The sequence below is a fragment of the Loa loa genome, assembly GCF_000183805.2.
Source record: "Loa loa unplaced genomic scaffold supercont3.178, whole genome shotgun sequence".
Lineage (NCBI taxonomy): Eukaryota > Metazoa > Nematoda > Chromadorea > Rhabditida > Onchocercidae > Loa > Loa loa.
In genome coordinates this window covers 100957-120046 of record NW_018108358.1, presented here as the reverse complement: position 1 = coordinate 120046, position 19090 = coordinate 100957, and the positions used below count along the sequence as shown (strand labels likewise).

Genomic DNA, 19090 nt, shown 5'->3' with positions numbered 1-19090 from the left:
GCTACTAACTACTACTTTTCCATTATTAGTGCAAGTTACACGAATGAAACTTGCAAGTGGACCACTGGAATTCCATTCAACCCTCCGCAGAAATTAAATTGCGAAAATTATGAATTTTATAAAATATTACCGACGATCGATGACCGACAACCATCCTTCTTATACGCATCCCCAGACCTATCCGTTTGCATCGGAGAACCCGTTCGCATTGGAGAACCCGTTCACAACGGAGAACTCGTTCGCATCGGAGAACGGATCGCTCTGGGGATGCGTATATAAGCAGGATGATTGTCGATAATATTTCGTCGGTAATATTTTAGAAAACTCATAAAAAGGGAGGGGATGAGACTTATATAGTGGGTAAAAAAAAACTCCAAGAACATGAGGACGTTTATATTATTTTAACTATTGGTATAAAGCCAATAATAACATTAAGAAATCTGATATGATATTTACATTGTTTCAACTGTTTGCCGTAGAACCAAAAAATACAAAAATCACAATATTTACATTTAATTGCTTGGTAGAAGACGAAGAAATATTAAATTATGATTACATTTAATGACTTTTTAGCTGAAGGCCAAATGATTTTGCAATACATATTACGAATTTTCTCGGTTTTCCGACATTTCCTGGCTTTAAGGCACACATGAGACCAGCTTTGCTCCACAGATGTTCGCGATGAATTACTCCGAATCTTATTCAATGTTTCAAGTCTATTTTCCTCACTAGCTTCATAACTTTACTTCGATAATCTCATCGTTACTTCTTCGAGGTGTTAGAAAAGCTCAACTCTTTCATTGCTAAGTGCGACATTACAAATTAGTCACTGAAAATAAAGCATAATGCACATGTATTGTATTTTCAAACATTTGTTATTTCGCAGTAAAAAAGTTTCCAAAATTAATTCAAGAAAAAAGCAAAGAGCAAGGAGAAGAACCAAATAGAGAGCTGTCACGTATTTTACAAGACCCTGAATATGTTGTGGCTAGGAAAGAGAATTTTGAATTGATGAGAAGACGGTGATGTTTTCAGCCAGTGATTACAATTACTTAGGAAGAAGGGAAGTTAATGCGTGGATTCAGAATAATTTACATAAAAAGACGTATAAGTTGAATATGTGAAATCGTGAAAGGAATGGATGGAACACTAGTTGCAAATGTTAAAATACGAAAAAGAAAAATTTTCGAATGCTTGCTGTTCTAAAATGTCCTACCGTTACTATGAGAAAGCAAGCATTAAAAATATGAAATCTAAGGCATATAACTTAAAATCACATAAAATAATCCATAGAATAATCCAATAATCCATTTCAAAAAAACCCATTTTTTTTTGGTTGATTTAAGAAATCTCAATAGCGGGACGAATTTTTGCAGCCACACAGAACTGGCCATCGATCACAACCATATTTATCTATCCCAGAACAACAGTCTAGCTATCATGTTCAGCTATATCTCATCCTAATCATAATGAAATAAAAACAAATATCAAAAGAGTAGATTAGCTTCTTTGCCTACTTTTATTTTTTAAAGCCATTCAACAATTACCATATAATGGGAGTGATAGGGAAAGCCAAAACTGGATTTGTTACTATTACTAGGTCGAAATTAAAACTGTTAAATTTGTAACTTCCATATTATTCAAGGATAAATACTTCTCGTAGTTATTATTTGTGATTTGATGATATGAATGATAACGCCATTGCAGCAGTCGTGGTTGTCATTATCATTACAAACATTCTCGCATTTCATTCAGTCATACATCTTGAAATGAGTACACTCAGCAGCAGCAAGACCGTATGATTAAAACGAGATTAAACAATTGGACAAAAAGTTCTTAACAAAATTAGGCCAATGCTAGGGAAAATGGTGAAGAGAAAAAAACAAGAACCTACGTCAAAATTGTCACTAAATTCGTCAGGCACTTCCTCGCAACGATCCCGCATTTGACAATATACCACCGTAGTGTTCAATTTTGTACATTTTTTACTTCGTAATTGATTGCTCCCCGTATGCAAATTTACATTATCAACTATATTTTGCGATAGTTCCCTTTACACTTTCTGTTCCTTGCTGAATCCTAGATCAGTTATTTTCAAAAACAAAAGATGCATTTGTAAAATCGGTAACATTTATGGAAAGCAGAATTCTACAGATTTTCAAAACGTCCTATATACAACAATAGATGATGTGTCTGTCGTTTGGTACATGGCCTCGAGAGAGGGAATCATCTTCCACTTTCTGTCAGTCAAAATATGTCCAGAAAGAGTCGCACGTTGATAATATTTTGGAATTTCATAAGTTTTACCACACCTATGTCATGATAACATGAAGTAGCACAATGCTACTTGGTGCTTTGGTAGATGTTTGTGGTTGTGAGTGTCACGTTCACTGTGTTTTGTTTGCTCTTTTGGTTCTTTATTTGTCGTTATTTGAAATTATTTAAAATTATGATTCTTCTTATCTTTACTTTAGACAGTATCAACAGTTTTCCATCATGAATTACGCCAGCAGCTACACTTGACTGAACGTAAATAATAATTCAATCATTCCAACCGAACGCATCTGCTTACTCTCTTACACCGTATTGCTCTTGGCAATACGTCGTGTGTCCTCACGTTTCGGTAGCTGAGATGCTGCATAGGGAGGTTGAAGAATTTGCTGGGATGAGAAATCTTTATTGTGAGTGTTAATAGTAGTATGAAGACTGAGAGTTATTGGAGCGATTGGTTTTCCGGTTTCAAGTCGTTTTATAATCATTAGTCAGATTGATTTCTTATTTGTGTAGTTTAATCTTAGAAGGTTTATGGAGTATTAGTTCTTTCTTGGATTTTTACGCGAGATTCTCGGGGGAATAATCGTGGATTTACAACTGAGAGATGAAGAGCTGAAGAAGAGTAATTACATTGCGTTGAATGTGCTCCTTGACCTCCAGACGAACCACTTACTTGAGTACAGAAATAAAATGTTAGTAAATGTAGGGAAATAACAGAAGCAGAGGCTACTGCTAATAGCAGAAGTTGTGGAGTAGTATCATTTCAGGGAAGATATACTTACAGGACTACTGCCATACAAACAATCGAAGGGATGGTACAAGGACAATACGTAAAGAATGCTACGTGATAAAAACCCATTGATACGCTTATTGATTTTTCAATGTTATCACCAATAATAGATAGTGACTGATTCAAGTTTCAACTTTAACTGCAATATGTTATCCTCACATCGATACTGTATAAATATTAGAGGATTGCATCACATATATGATACCTGTTGTTATCTCTGAAAATGCCGAAGAAATTCTCTGGTGGAAATACAAAAGCAGTGGCAGCAAGGGCTCGCAAGGAAGCTGCGAAGAGAGAGGAAGCAGAGAAGAAAAAGAAAGCTGAAGAAGATGCATATTGGCAGGATGATAATAAGAACGTTACCCGTAAACAGCGAAAGGTAGGTAGATTGTTTGATAATTGTTGTGCCTGGGAAGTTGGTTTTTTTAGCAGTTTCTCTTTCAGAATTTCGCAGAAGCATCAGTCATCATAGATGAATAATCGCACAAACTATTACAGAGAACGTTGGTTTGGGAAACTAACATAATTATATTCAATCAATTATTTTTGTTTAAAATAAATTTGGAATTTTTTGGACTTCAGGAAGAAGCAGAACGCAAACGTATGGAAGCCTTACAGAGGAAGCATGAAAGTCGGATAGCACATGATGAGGAAATGAAAGCGTTGTCGGGAAAAGCAGTGGGATCATCCAAGGTTCTCTTTATCCAGACGAAATTGATCTTTTGAAACTCCGGAAAAATCAGAAACCTACAGTGCATTAATTATTTATTGTTACTCACTATTCTTAAATTGCCATAAAATTCTTACCCCATGTCTCTTCATAGTGCTCAGGTGCTGTTGTTAGGAAGTATGAAGTATGAATATGAAGGCCTTTGGAACACATTTCTTGAAGCATTAAAACAATCTTGCATGCTAGCCATTTCAAATCAGAAGCGTTTTAGAGTGCTGACTAGTGAAGTAGGTTAACTTGAAGGACTTAGCAGAATTTTTTTTTCTTAATAGAACAGCCATAAGTTTAGATCACACAAGCAACAATTGAAGCTAATAAGCGTGCTGAAGAGGAACGAAAACGCGAAGAAGAAAAAGAACGGTTGCTGAAAGAACAGCGTTTAGGAACCGAAGAAGAGGGAATTGAAGAAAATGTTAACCAGCTAAAGGTATTTTTTAAAGTTCTGATCGTTTGTTGATTCTAATGGAGTCGTTTCTCGGCAGACCTTTTTTTTACCTTCTTTATGTAAACCAACTTTTTATTCGTTTCCCACAAATAGTGGAACATTCATTTATAGCTTGTTTGTGTTTGATTTCAATCGATGGGTGTTACAGCAGAAATTTTTTTTTTTACACGTGACGTAACTGCTTCAGAAAACTCTTCCGATATTTCCACTGTTTAATGAATTCAATCATGATTTATGTTGTTCTAGGTAGAAGGTGAAACTGCCCGTACCGTTACAGAAGCAATTAATATATTGTCCATAGGCAAGTCAACTATCGATCGGCACCCCGAAAAAAGAGTGAAAGCCGCCTATCAGGTTACTCCGTTACAGATCCACTTTAAATAAAAACAAATCATATCTTTATTGGACGGCGATCGTTGAATTAACGAGAAAGCTCTTTTAGTTTGAACAGTAGACGTTTGAAATTAACAAGTAATTTCCGTATTTTCAGGGAGAGAGGATTCAAAATAGTCTATTTACTGACTCATAGTTTTAGTTTAGCTATTCGATTTATCTTGTCCCAGTTATATATTTCCTAATTTTAAAAGTCTGATTAATAGTGGTGATTTGTTTCCGCGTTTCATTTACTACATTCTCACTTTTCCTTCCAGGAATTCGAAGAAAAAATGTTACCACGCTTGAGAGAAGAATATCCCACATATCGCCTTTCACAGCTGAAGCAAGTCTTAAAGAAGCAATGGCAAAAATCTCCCGAAAATCCTCTAAATCAGAAAATTTTAGAAATCATTCAATGATTTGTACGATGTATAATGTTATGTTCCTTCAGTCTTGATAAATTCTTTACGATATGTTCGAATTTACTTTTTTTCGATGTTCATTTTTTGTGCTGCAATTATTATTTAAGGGTCAGTGAAAGGATGGAGAATTTTATGTTTCACTCATATTTGGCATAATGTGTTTCAATGCATTACACTGCTTGGTATTCTTGTGTTTGTGCAAAGATTTTTTTTAATCTTTTGATATCTTAAAAGTTATCCATCCGCGTAATAAATGGTCGATGTTATGCGTGTTAAAATGTATTAATTCAGGTTTGGGAATATTTCGTTTCACAATGGTGAAGGTTTGGCTTGCTGAATCTGGAGCTGTCTGTACACCGCGTTCGTTTTGTTTGGAGAAGTATGTGAAGGAAATATTGGATGAATTCGTGAATGATCCAGTAAAGCGCTTAAAATGCTGTATGTTTTTTTTGCGAGAAGTATGTCCAATAAGGGTACAAATTTTGATTCCAGGACAACTCTTATTGCTCGTTTCAGATGAAGAAGTAATTAGACAACAAATTTTTTATAGGTTTGGTATTTCTTGGAGAAGTGTTGGCAGAAGACATTAGACTAAGCGATGTAAAGAACATGGAAGATAAGTACACACTACATATTATGGTCCGTTCCACTTCAGATCCCATGCCAAAGTTACAGCTGGATAACAAAAAATTGCAGGAATGTCGAGAGAAATTTCAGTTCCTAAGAGCTTCTAAACGCAATCGCGAAAAGGTATGTTTGTTGTTACGTTTGAAATAAACCCGTTTATCTCTCGATTTGCTTCACGGTATCAGTTGAAAGCAGTTTTTTTAATGAACTTTCATAGGTAGCTTTTCCATTCCTGATACTCTCGTGATTTTGTCTTTGTAAAAAGAAAGCATGAAAAAGTATACATTCTTATTTCGTTTGAGAAGCAAATTCAAAAAAAAACCACCTGTCAAAATTAATAATATTAAACTGTTAGAAAAACAAAGGTCTCGATTTATAGATAATTGACGAGATGAACAGAGACGATTTCATGGGAGCTCTGCTAAAAGAATTTCCGCTTTTGAAGAAGGATCGAATGGCACTAATAGTGGCCAAAGATTTCATTCTCTCAGGTGCCATGATTATGGGAAAGCAGAACATGGAGGAAATCTTTCTTCACGATCATCCGGTGTTCTCTTATTTCATCAATCAATTGTAAAACATTGGGAGCATATGGGTGTAACAAGCTCTTTAATGATAATTTTATCATGTAGTCTATATGATTACCTATGTTTTTTATGTACCAGGGGTTTTTTTTCCCCTTTAAAATTGAGTAAGTCAAAATTTTCCTTCTGATGGGAGAGTTATCTTCAGATATTAGTAGATGTAATACATCATTGGTTGCGTGGCATTAATGTACCACCCAGGATGTCCCATTCTGGCTCAAGCGCTTCGTTATCAGACAATCCAACACCAGCTTCTGGACATAGTGGTTATGCACCCATCGTAACTCCACAAATGTTGCAAGAGGTTTGGTTTACAATTAAAAACGCAGTTGTTATTATTTGTTTTTTTTTTTTAAAAAAGAAAAAAACTTCCAACCCTAATTTGTCTATCGAGAAATCAACAACGACATGTTCACACTATTTACCGGCGAAAGTTTAATTTGGTAAGAACCTGTCACTCTACTTCGTGATGCTGTCTTCTAAATAGTTTATTTCATATAACTTATGAGTTCAGCACCTTTAAGTAATTTATGTTTGTCAATTACTACAGCTTAATCTGTGGCTAACCGCAGGAATGTGAATTCGGAAATATATATGGAGAACGTATATTACACTTGATAATAACATGCTAATGTTTGAAGTGAAGAGCTTTCAAAATTCCAATAGTAAAAATTTATTTTCAGGCAGTTGCGCAAGCAATGAGAAATGTAGGAGGAAGTAGAATCAGTCAAGGACTTTCATCATCCTCTACGTCATCGTCTCGAAATTCGCATCATTTTCCTGGTACACTTTCAGCATCTGGCTCTACACAGTACACTTCACAAATGGCGCAACTGGCTGATTTTGGCTTCACAAACACCGAAGAAAATAGGCGGATTCTTGAGGAAACTGGTGGGAATGTTGAACAAGCGCTAGAATTATTGATTGCTTTACGGGAATCAGTTATGGATCTGGGCGATACGTCAGACAGTTGATATGCAAACTATCATCTTCAAAAACTTAGAATATATAACATAGTTACTGACTCAGAAACTCAATTTTTGGCTTAGGAAGTTAATGTGTAATCAAGCAGGAAGGCTAACAACTGTTGCATAACTAAGCTGCAACAAAAATATTTTCCTTTTCTTACCTTGCTTCCTTCTCCCAAGATATAAATCTCTTAAAATAAGGGTTGTCGATGTGAATGGGTTTGAACGAATTTATGACCTATATGTTTACATTGTCTTGCAAGTCCTTGAAATTCCGTTTCGAAACATTCAAATTTCACGATACTTAATGCTGGATTTTCCTGTCATTTATCGCAACTAGGTTAATTGCTTTCGGAAATCATTTATGGAGATATTTGATTAAATAAGCATTTATCATTGCTTTGAGCAGTTATTTGCATGTTTGATGCGTACAAGCGATAAATGTCCAAATTAACTTTTAGTCGCCTCCTTATTTGGAACAATAGGGAGGCACCTAAAGTTAGTTGACTAGCCGTTTAGATTTAATTACTAATTTGGCAAGAGATTTGCAAGACTCGCTGACGATTCGTTATGTAAGTGCTGATTTCATGATACATTATTTATGTATTGTAATGCTGTTCTTGTGTTTATCCAGAAAAAACTCATTACTTTTCGGGATCTAGATTTCAATGTGCTAGATAAATAGTTTCTTATTTGTTGATTAGTATACATTTGTTATCTGCTTGTTTGATGTTGAACTAAGTTTTTTTTTTTAATTAAAGTTTTAGTTGATGTTTAATAGAGAGGTACTTTGAGACTGGTTTTAGCTGAATATTACCTTTCTCTTCGATTTCCTCCTATTCCTTCTCTGTAATTCCTTCAACTCTGTATCGTTTCCTAAATTTTTTAAAAGTGCATTGTTCACATTCTCACGGATTAAGTTCTGCTTTATTCTGTAAGTTTCAATCAATCCTGTAAGATGAATTCAAAAACCCCAAGACGTTTAAGGAATTGTAACATATTGAATGCCATGTTTGCTACTTTTTTCTAATTTTTAGCAAAATATGAAAAAGTGTCGGAGTAGTAGGCCATATTTGAAATGCAGACTGAAGTTCGATTGGCACATTAAATCGCATGATATATCAAATCAATTTCTGGGTGTCCTGGCTGAATTTCTTGTAGAAAAAGGTTTCAAACGGCCTGGAAAGATTACCAAGCGAAATCATGAGGAACGAAGTGTTACAAAATTTGGTAGTTGTGATCTGGAAAGAAGAGGGTATTTCAAAGACAAGGGTGTTCCAAAAAAGGACAGCAATGTGGATAAAGCGTATTCACCAACTGCTCGAAAGGTTATTTTAAACGTTTTCAAATAACATTTCGCTTTAGTGACTAATTTTACGGTCATAATAAAATATATAGAATTGAGGACGACATGAATGGAAAAGTGCAACGCACTATTTTGAAGGATTGGATAAGCAGATCACATCCACAGATTTGCGCTTTTCTAACATGTGACTTGTTTTATATATTTATTATTTGGGAAATTATTTCATAGGAGTTTCATTTTCCCAACTTCATTTTCTGATTTTATGAATAAGTTTTGGGACTTAATGATATGTATAAATCATGATATCAAACTACAGTCTTCATTCGCTTTGATTGGAATGCGCTCGGTATTACGTAGTATGCAGAGGAATGTGCTGTCAGCAGTATTCTTTGATACAGTCACAATCAAGCCTTCATCGGTTACAACTACTTTGGGGCTATACGCTACGAGGTACGAGAATTGTGTCTTTTAGTTCAATTACCCTCTACTCTTTCAGGTTTTTCTGCTGGTTTTTGTTTTTCTGCTTGTTCCCAACTTCTGGTGAACAGCTGAGATGTACTCAAGATTTACAGCTTTTTAGCGTAAATATTTTCCCTTCTATGAGTAAAGCATCATAAAGACGAGATTCTTGTTAACAAGCCATGAGCTATATTGCGTCATCATCGTATTAGTGTATTATGATATTTCTATGATAATATATTTCTTGGTCCATGACTTCTAATATTTTGCAAATATTAGATTTTTGAAAGTGTTGCTTAGTCTTCTGCCTGTTCATGGGTATCTCAATTAAATTTGATAATGAAGCCCTCACAATAGCTCAAAATTTCCGAAAACGCTATTTGGATACATCCATTTTTGTTGCGCATTTGTTTTGCAATTTTCAGCTTACAGAATACGAAGGTATACGCGATCTCCGGTCTAAATGCTTCTCTTTCAAAAGCACTCAATATGCCAATGGTAGGAGCTGTAGGATTGATAAACATACCCACCACAAAAGAGCTCTGCGATTTGGCAGCCCACATATTCACTAGTGTCAGCATTTCAAATAAAGTTCGTACTTCTCATCCATTTTATTAACGTCTCCTTGTAAATTATCGACTCTTTCGGCTGTTACACGAAAAGCCTTTGTTACCAAAACGTATCATACCACACTGTAATGTAAATATGTGAACAAATTTATAAATCAAATCTGTGGTCTCCAAGCATTAGCAAGTACCGCCTGAAACTACTAGAGGAAGTTCATAATAACCGGTAAATTCTATAAAAGTATACCCTTACAGTGTATTGCGGCTTTTATATCAATACATTTTCTCCAGTCCGTTGTGATTTACACAAGGAACACGGCAAGAGTCTGTCAAATCATTATTCAGCACCACTGTCAAGGAAATGTCAGCAACATTCTTTTTATCGCTGATTTGCGTTTTTTTTCTTTTAAATGATTGTTCGCAATTTTTTAGCAAATTTGTCTACCGACTGCCGTAACAACTGAACTGCAAACTCCGATTGGGAAGAAGAAAAAAAGATGAAAATTTTGTTTCCTTTTCTATTTCCTTCAAATGGTTGAGAGAAAATAATAAAAAATTAGTGTATGTTCTACACTAGCACTTAGTTTTTTTTTCCGATACCGGAGCACCTAGAACAACATGTAGTGGACGGAAAACAATAAGTGGTTAGGTATTCTATGAATGAGATTTGCAGAGAGAGAGTTGAGATGATGACCGCAAACATACTGGTCGAGAATAAATGCCAAACCTGATAACTGGATGTGGTTTGCGTCGAATTGCGACAAAGCAATTCGATTACCCGTTTGACAAACTTCAAAGGCATTAGGGTTGGAGAACGTGTGCTTTTACTTTTTACGTTTATGAGGAGAGTCAGTTGAAACTGGAAACTGTTGAGGTTCAGAACAATGCTGATCTATCTGTAGCATTGATTCAAATATTTGTTGGGAATCAAACACTTCCTCCCTTTTACTTTCCATCATCACCGCCCATTGCGATAATACTTACACCCTGTCCCAGAGCACTCCGCTTTGCGTACTTCACTGGGAAAAATGGAAGAATCTGAATACTTTTAACATTCACTTAATTTTCATGATGGATACGAAGGTTACAAATTGGAAATTTACAAGTGCATTGAGAAATAAGACGTAGTATCCTATCTCTCTCTTCCGACCGTTGTCCAATTCTATTTTCTTAATCTACTAGGCTAGGTCCTACTTCAAATATCCTTGTCTACTTTCTCGACCACCAATGACTCCAAAAGTTGCGAATTGTTTCACGAAATAATTTCTTGAAGTTTATTTCAGAAATGATCACTTAATTGATTCCTCGGTACTAATTCGTAGATCAAAATGATATTATTAGGCACGAATAACAATCTTTACTTGGCAAAAGGAAGCTGCGTCTTGAAATGTTGCAAATCAACAATGAAACTGGCCACTTGTTCCGTCGAAGGTATTACTAATGTAACCCAAAGAAAAAAAGTTGTACTTGGACCATTCACCCACTTAGCCTATCTCCGTCTGTTGCAGAGCATTTTCTGTGATTATATTCAAGAGATGTGGTATTCCACACACCCAATTTTTTCTTTAAACTTATCATTTAAACCCATCCACTCGTTATTCATTATTTCTGAGTTCAGATTTTCCAAGCTTAAATACCGTTCCTTTATTTTGTCTTCCGGGATTTTATGTACTATGTTTACATGTTATTTAGTTGTTAATACAACGTGAAATGCCGATTTTGATGTCTAGAGGCTTATAAGATCGTTTGCCCGTCTTTTTTAGTCACTCTGCGAGTTGAGGTAGAATTATTTAGTGGACCAGAGAGTCGTGGTTTTTATCTATCATGAGTGTTTCCTCTCTTACAGTCCACCAGGATTCATAAATTTCAGATGTTCTTATCATTTCTTTGAATGTAGAAGTTCTTTGCAAATTTATTTTTTGAACTTATTTTATGCTAACCTTTTAAAGTTTATTGACTACAAACTACATGAGTTTTCATTTCTTGCAGAATCTGTTAATGCTATCGAATTGGGCGAGTTCGTTGCTTTCATCGGAAAAATTTTGGTAGAAAATGAGTGTTATCTGTTGGTTGCTGTTGAATGTACGCCAGTAGCTACTTATCCTTGCACGAATGTTAGTTTGTGACTATAGGATTTGAAAACCAAGAATTTGCCTGTTTAAAATGCATCCCGAAGACAGGCATTTTCATGCATTTTTTAGTTCGTTCCCTTTTTCTTGCTTCCGGAAATCAAAGATGTTAAATGTTCTAGAACTTCGTTATTATTTGGCTTTGTTTTTTTCGTAAAGTCTGACGTGAATATTGATGATGTTTCAGGATACAATCAGTCATATTGACAGAGTCATTGCCATACCAGTGGGAAAAGATGGTCTGCCTCCTAAGGTGAAGTGCTGCTTATCAGTATCTAGGGAATTATCGTTGAAGTTTTCATTAATTTTTGCTGAGGATTTAGTCAACTTCTCAGATTATTAGAATTTAGTCGATGTAAGTTCTTTGCAGCCGATTATGTCTCCGTCAAAATTGGAAAAGATTAAAATGTCGCAGAAGAAGGTAATACATTTTGTTACGGGGAAAGGAAATTCGGTTCGACTGATCGATGAAATTCTACGACTTTTTAATGGTGGCGACTTCTATATTTGTTTCAAAAGAGATATAACATTAAACACCCAAAGGTATCAAAGTTGTTCTTTTCAGATTTGTCTCTTGCTTCAATATTTTTGATGAATTAAGCTCATTGTTGTTGGCAGCTAGATAACGATGTTGTATATTTTAATTTGTTGTAAATTTCCAACAAATTTGTTGAAATGGTGGTGAAAAAAGATAGATACAATTTAAGGTAGATATAATTCATATATTCGATTTCTAAAAACGATTTTGTTGAACTGCATTAAATGAATAATATCAGTTTTAGTAATTTTTCCACAAGACGTACAAATAAATGGTTCTTTTGGAACTATGCATTGCTTTCTGATCTCTTTGACGATGATGGCTTTCCCCATCCAGGAACTGAAGAATGGATCATTCCAGTATGTCAAGGCTTCGTCGCTGAAAGGTTGATTTTTAATTTTGGTGGTTCAAAAAAAAAATTGACTTGAAGTTTTTAAAAAATTAACAAACTTCGTCTCATCATTTTACTTCTTGGTAGGATAGACGCTGTTTTTGTACTGTCTGTTGGGAATCATGAAAAACTTCTCTTTAGAGTATGAACAGTATTTCACAGAACAATATTTTAGACATTGTTTTATGAACGATATTTCAAACAATATTTTATGAACAATATTTTATCTCCTTGTCACTGTCCCAAACTAAATTAAAAGGAGTTTTGTTATATCCAGTTTTATCCATTTAAATCATGCAAATTTTTGTACCAGAAGGATATCAATTGAGGCTGAGACGAAGTTGATAGTAACACTGATATCAAGACGTTCTATAAATTGTGCTGGTGTCCGGTATCTGAAACGAGGTGTCGATGAAGATGGTGATGTTGCCAATTTTGTGGAAACTGAAGTAGTGCTAACAGTTTTCGGCCATTGTCTCTCTTTTGTCCAAGTTAGTATTTTGTTTCAAGCACACAGTTTTAGAAATGTCAAATTTGTTAGAAAAATGCTTTAACCGATAAAAACGGTGATAGTGATATCAATATATTTAGTATAACTTTAATAAACTGCAGTATACAACATTCGGATTAAAATTAAATATGTTCAGATACGAGGATCTGTTCCAGTATTCTGGACTCAACAAGGATATCGTTATCGTCCACCACTTGTGATAAGCAAAACGTTCAATGATTCTTACCCTGCGTTCAATAAGCATGTTACAAAAATGACAAAAACATATGGCACACCTTTAACTATTGTTAATTTAGTGGAACAAAGAGGAAGGCACGTTATTGTACATTTACCTTTATGTATAGTTTCATAATAAAAAATCACCCTAGTGGACGTTGTATTGTTGATTTGGGAAAATGCCAAGTTTGCAATCAATTTATTGTAGAGAAATGCAGCTTGCAGTGAGCTTTCTGCAACATATCCTTTATATGAATTCACCAGATATTGCCTATTTCACATACGATTTTCATTTTCGTTGTCGAGGACTTCGCTTTCACAAGGTGAGTCGTGTTTTCCTGTTTTCCTGTTTTCCTTCCTTGATGCCTTTTGAATACAATATCTGACTATAAGTCCATAAATAATTTGTGTTTGGTTTGTTTCAAAATTTATGGATGTACTTTCAATCTTTTATTATAAATGAAATTCAGTTGTTGTGTTCAGGTTACGGAGTTGGTCTCGGCACTTACTGAGCAAATTTCTTCCATAGGTTTTTGCTGGGTTGATAAATGTGGCGAAATAGTACGCCAGCAACAAGGTGTTATCCGAACAAATTGTGTAGATTGTCTGGATAGGACCAATGTTGTACAGGTGAATTATCACACTTAGTTTCATTCACTACTAGTGCTTATAAATCAAAATCCAACGATTTTTAATGAACTGAATTCGTGAAATTAATTTTTTATGATATAGAAATAGAATTAAGAAAGCACCCACTCCACGGCAATTATTTTTTTCTTTCCCATTCTTTCACAGTAGCTTTCTCATGCTGTCACACTTACTTTTTGTTATCATTATAATCAAGAAATTACAAATTTAGTGTGCAATATCACAAGCACTGTGCCTTCTCCAGGCACAGAAGCTCGGCATTGTTGGCCCTCAAACAGAATCCCCACTCGAACTTATTCAAGCATTGCAGACGATGTGGGCTGATAATGGTGATGCCATTTCGAGGCAGGTATATTTTGTTCCCTTTTTGTCTTTTAAAATTTCCTGAAAATCAGATTGTTTTGTGATATTTTCCAACCCTTACCACTTTTCCATTCATCAATTGCATATTTAAGGCATTGAATCAAAAAACAACCAAGACATATGGAATTAGATTCTTTTTACTCTTCAGTTTGTACTTTTAATAGAATATTAGTGTTGAAGTATGCTGGTACGGATGCCTTGAAAGGAGATATCACACGAAGCGGTCAACGAAATTTGGTGGGTATGGTTAAGGATGGGTATAATTCAGCTTCACGGTACTATCTGTCTCACATGAGGGATGCAGAACGACAGCTTGCAGTTGATGCTCTCCTGGGTAATTTTAATTCATGTTTTACTTAATCCTTTCACTAGAGTGCCTCTACAGATGAAAAAATATATGAGAGTTATAATGTTGATGATTTAATTGGCCTTTTCCAAATTTATTTTTAAGGAAAGTCATTGGATGCAGACGAATCACAAAGCGAAAAGTTTGAAGGTGAAGAAGATGAAGAAGAAGTTGAAAGTATAGGTCGATTGGTCCGCGAGGCGATCCTTTTCATTCTTCCTGAAAAAGAGATACTCGTTGGCGGATGGGCCTTGGTTGAAGGATCAAATAATACTGATCAAATTGATAGCGTCTTGGTATTGACGAAGTTCGTCTTCGAAACTTTGACTCGTTTATTTTTCAAAATATGGTCTTTTATTACATCGTTTTCCAGAACGGCTGTTATAGCTGCTTTCTATGATGACGATACGAAACTCTCGGATGTAAAGCATATCAGTTTCGATGAAATCAGAGATTTAGAATATGGCCGGTTGGGCAAATCATCAAGAACTCATTTAAGGTTTGTTAGACAAAAAAGTGTGCCAATGGCGTAGAGTGATTGAATGGTTGATAGACTGGTAACGGGAATGATTTAAAGTTGTCATATTATTCAGCTTCCATAAAAAGTGATGCATCGATTACTTATATTGTTTTCGAGAAATCGATTATAGTTTTGCAGATTATGCTCAAAATCAGGTGAACTGTTCACCTGGAGAGCAGCAAAAACGCGTTTATTCAACAATGTTGCAATTCTACTCAGGACGGAAGATGAGGCAGATGAATATATTCAGGCAATTGGTGAACAAGTAAAGGTGACAATGGCGTTAGCTGGATATATTGTCAGTTTTTCTCATGTTCCAGTATTGAACAGTCCTAGAAGAACTGATAGAAACAAGTATGGTTTTCTCCAGCATTTCATCCTTCGACATTTCATAAATCCCTCTTACTGATTTTTACGGATGTTACATTATTTCTTTACTTAGAAGAAGAATGATGAATATGGTGGCATCGGTTTTCCGGCTGCGAGCTGACTGCTCTGCGAAACCACAGTTTGAGCACGTCACTTTCTCGAAGCCTTATCTCACTGATGATGCAGCAACTTTCTCAGTGGAGGTACACTTATGTTTGCATGGAGCACACTTTTCTGCTTCCAAATTTGTCAGGACATTTGCATCTTTTTTGATTATTCTTACGGTGCCATTTTCCACTTTAGAAAAGTATACGTGCTCCAGACGACATAATTTCAATCATGAAACACGCTTTACCTGGCGATTCTGCTGCAATTGCTGCAAAATCTGGAATTTCCAAATTAAGTGGAAAGAGAGATGACCGATCGCAAGAAAAGCAAAACTTGCTTGAAGTACGGAATAATTACTCCTAATTGTTCAGTAGTCATTTTTTCCCCTGACCATTTTTCCCCTAAACTTTATAAAAGTAATATAAGATTTTCCTCACTAGAATCACATCAAGATTGAATCAGCTGAGCTGTGTTGCTTAGTAATTTAGAGTATAGACGTCGAATTATCGAGATTATTATAAGTAGCTTAAGCAGAAACGCTATGATTCTGAGTGACCTATCAGCTATATACTGAAATCCGATAAAAGGATTGGACACCTTAAAGTACATCATCGCTCAGCATCGTCACTGATAAATAGAAACAATGATGAGAATAAAAATAGGAGTATATAAGATCAGAGATGAAGAAAGGGTGACAATTTCAGGTATCGCACATTTGTCCTTCGAAGTCCGATGATCATCTTGCAGGCAAAACGGATGATTTTATTTCACTGCTCCATAAATTTAAATTGACAACTTCTAGAAGTAATTATGCTGTGATCGCGGATGTTTCAAACTCTCAGACAGTGGATTTCTCGAATAATCCTTTTTCACAGTATAGGCAACAAATTCTTGACTCGAAATCACGTATAATATTGTTATAAATCCTGTGTTAGTTTTACTAAGTGATATCTCAAGTTTTCTGCGGAAGAAAATATACTCTTTCCATCTATTTTTGCACTATAATTTCTGTATTGAAAATATAAAGATTTACCAAGATGGTACGAATACTGATGAAGAAGGTTTACTCGTTTTTTCTAGTTCGAAAAGTTGCAGACATTACTTCCTATGCGAATTTTGTTTTCATTTGTAAAATAAAAATTCAGAGCAGTGGATTGCAGTTTTTTGAGAGTATTAAGAAAAGCCACCACCTTTAGATGATCAGCAGGGGATTCAGTTTAAGGGGTTTAAAGTTTCATTCATAAGAATGGGTTGAACGGGTAAGTTGGTAAGCTTCACCGAATTGCTGTAAGAAAAGAATGGGATGGATACAGGAAAGAAATTGCCTGTGGTGGTAAACGAGATGAATCCGGAATTTCTGGTGAATATGCTGCGTTGCTTGAGTTCGGTATATTTGATATCTATCTGAGACACTCAACCAACGCGCTCAAATATTCAAAGCTATATAAAGATGCTTAAATGTACGCATCTCAAGCAGTATATTTTGCAAATTAGAGAATGTCACACAGATATAATTGACGTTTGTGAATAGACACTGAGCGAGTTCGACTTGGAGAATGCTTGTATAAATCATGTTGATGCTCAAGGAAATGATAGTTGTTGTTGAACTTCTTATGTTTCACTCTCACCATCGCTGTGCTTACAAATTGCGAATTACGCTTATTGGCATGACGATAATATCTCAAAATACGGATACATTCAGTCGGATAACGTTTGAATTTTCAAAAAATAAAACCATATTCCCAGGAAAATTGTTGACATTCCTTCAGTAATATATAAATTGGTAGAGAAAGTAGTGAGTGCTTTCCAGTAATTTGTTTACATCCGTCATTTTGAAAACAGTATAGTTTTTCATTACTTTAAACATGCACTATTTGAGTGGGTTAGATCGGTGTAGAAGTGAGATGCTGTACTGTTTCTGATAGGTATAACATATATAGAACCGGAGAGACCCTTGTGCAGTTTCATTCAGTATTGAATAGATGAGGAGTATGTTGAATAAAGTTATCATTCATCGGGATCTAGCGTGACGTTTCGTATAAAATATAACTGTCGCTTCTTTTTATATGGCGTTAAGGCACAAACTTCATTAATACGTTATTAGTGTCTGATTGACGAAGAGACCTAACGCGGCTCTATTTCGCGTCTGGCACAGTTCTCGATATTACTACCCATCCAGATTATACATAATTAGACGGTCAACTATATGCCTTAATTTCTAACTCGCAGTCATGCTTCACTGGATGCTTCAGTCACTGCATGCTTCCCACAAAGTTTTTGTAAAGGAGACTGTCTTCCTGGATAGCATGGGATAGTCGTCCTCCTTCCTTCCCCATCATTCATAAAGTAATGCACATCGATTGTTTCATATCACTCATTCTCCAGAGCCAGTTTGTTATTGGAGTCACAACTTATAAATATTTGTAAAGATTCCTCTCTGTTAAATCGATGGTTCTCCAGAAATCTAGATGCATTATAGGGAATATTATGCTGAGAGTTATCACGCTTATCACAAATTACATTGCTGTCAGATTAGGTGAATTTAGGAAGAGGATAGCCAAAAACAAGGACAAGGATGAGGGGATGAGTGGAGACCTTTGCCTCTCATTTCTCACTTCAGACCACAACCCTATATCTGTGAACCGATCTTCCCAAGAACATCTGTTCCATCTTCTGGTGTTTTTACTTTTTCTTAGCGATGCCGCTTCGTAGTAATGAGATTGTCAGACTTAATTAATTAATTCCCTCAAGTGTTTTCTGAGACCATCTTCATGTCACCAGAAATAACTCAGGCTCGGTCTCTGACACTCATTTCTCTAGGCATTTGCATGTTTATCACTGTTTTCCGTGCTTGCGTAATCAAGTGGTTGGCTGAGCATTGCATTGGCTACGCACTTGGCTCCATTCTTTCTGTAATTGTCTCTTGAGGGTTCTGAAGAAAGTTTTTTGAATTCATCCATATTTGTTCTTATGCCATAATGTTTGCCCTTCCGGTATTGTCTTACATTCACCAACAATCATCGGATTCCTTCCCTTCATTCAATTTTCATCATGATTTTCAAAGCAATCGTCCTTCTTGTTCCTCCCGGTTGTGTAACTGATTCGGTATTGGGTGGATCCGTTGAAGTAGAAACACATCAGGAATGCCGCTGTCTTCATATACATGGTCGTATGGTTGATCGGATGGTTTTTGCTTAATTATGCTTATTTGCAATTAAAGATAGCAGGGGGAAAAAATAGCAAATATCATTATTTCATTTCCATCGATTCTAGTACTGATGTACTTTTGCTAGTTTAGATCAATTGTGTCATTTGGATGCATTCCTTCCATTGCTTCTAATTTCTTTACAATTAATTTCATCAGAAAAAACTGCTTTTTTTAATCATATGAATTTTTCGCCTATA

At 35.5% G+C, this 19090-nt stretch overlaps 5 protein-coding genes across 5 annotated transcripts; 4 read left to right on the top strand and 1 right to left on the bottom strand.

Annotated features, from left to right (window-relative positions):
- Positions 1-2296: 2296 nt before the first annotated feature.
- Positions 2297-5345, top strand: LOAG_00744 (hypothetical protein). Its single transcript, XM_003136284.2, has 5 exons — positions 2297-3443; positions 3647-3757; positions 4084-4221; positions 4486-4593; positions 4890-5345. Exons 1-5 carry the CDS (start codon positions 3288-3290, stop codon positions 5031-5033), a joined length of 657 nt encoding a protein of 218 aa, XP_003136332.1. The 5' UTR covers positions 2297-3287; the 3' UTR covers positions 5034-5345.
- Positions 2344-2759, bottom strand: LOAG_00745 (hypothetical protein; the record flags this gene model as incomplete). Its single annotated transcript, XM_003136285.1, has 3 exons — positions 2344-2415; positions 2470-2523; positions 2583-2759. 3 exons carry the CDS (start codon positions 2757-2759, stop codon positions 2344-2346), a joined length of 303 nt encoding a protein of 100 aa, XP_003136333.1.
- A 5-nt stretch (positions 5346-5350) lies between the features above and the next one.
- LOAG_00743 (hypothetical protein) lies at positions 5351-7221 on the top strand (the record flags this gene model as incomplete). The annotated part of the gene is made up of 5 exons (XM_003136283.1): positions 5351-5474; positions 5587-5786; positions 6043-6210; positions 6396-6551; positions 6931-7221. The coding sequence occupies 5 exons, from the start codon at positions 5351-5353 to the stop codon at positions 7219-7221; spliced, it is 939 nt and encodes a 312-aa protein (XP_003136331.1).
- Positions 7222-8159: 938 nt separating this feature from the next.
- Positions 8160-10047, top strand: LOAG_00742 (hypothetical protein; the record flags this gene model as incomplete). The annotated part of the gene is made up of 4 exons (XM_003136282.2): positions 8160-8543; positions 8838-8971; positions 9406-9571; positions 9979-10047. Exons 1-4 carry the CDS (start codon positions 8259-8261, stop codon positions 10045-10047), a joined length of 654 nt encoding a protein of 217 aa, XP_003136330.1. The 5' UTR covers positions 8160-8258.
- Positions 10048-10823: 776 nt separating this feature from the next.
- Positions 10824-16608, top strand: LOAG_00741 (hypothetical protein; the record flags this gene model as incomplete). Its single annotated transcript, XM_020445538.1, has 17 exons — positions 10824-10977; positions 11536-11660; positions 11863-11928; positions 12046-12218; positions 12458-12598; positions 12918-13095; positions 13252-13427; positions 13540-13654; positions 13815-13961; positions 14191-14328; positions 14523-14676; positions 14794-14995; positions 15062-15187; positions 15347-15562; positions 15651-15780; positions 15881-16027; positions 16390-16608. Exons 1-17 carry the CDS (start codon positions 10875-10877, stop codon positions 16606-16608), a joined length of 2556 nt encoding a protein of 851 aa, XP_020304015.1. The 5' UTR covers positions 10824-10874.
- Positions 16609-19090: the final 2482 nt, after the last annotated feature.

What these genes read in the sequence shown, in the direction of transcription:
- LOAG_00744 (XM_003136284.2), top strand. Translation starts at nt 3,288, where the DNA reads ATGCCGAAGAAATTCTCTGGTGGAAATACAAAAGCAGTGGCAGCAAGG. An exon ending in TTACCCGTAAACAGCGAAAG is followed by an intron (nt 3,444 to 3,646) that starts GTAGGTAGATTG and finishes TTTGGACTTCAG; the next exon opens with GAAGAAGCAGAACGCAAACG. An exon ending in AAGCAGTGGGATCATCCAAG is followed by an intron (nt 3,758 to 4,083) that starts GTTCTCTTTATC and finishes CCATAAGTTTAG; the next exon opens with ATCACACAAGCAACAATTGA.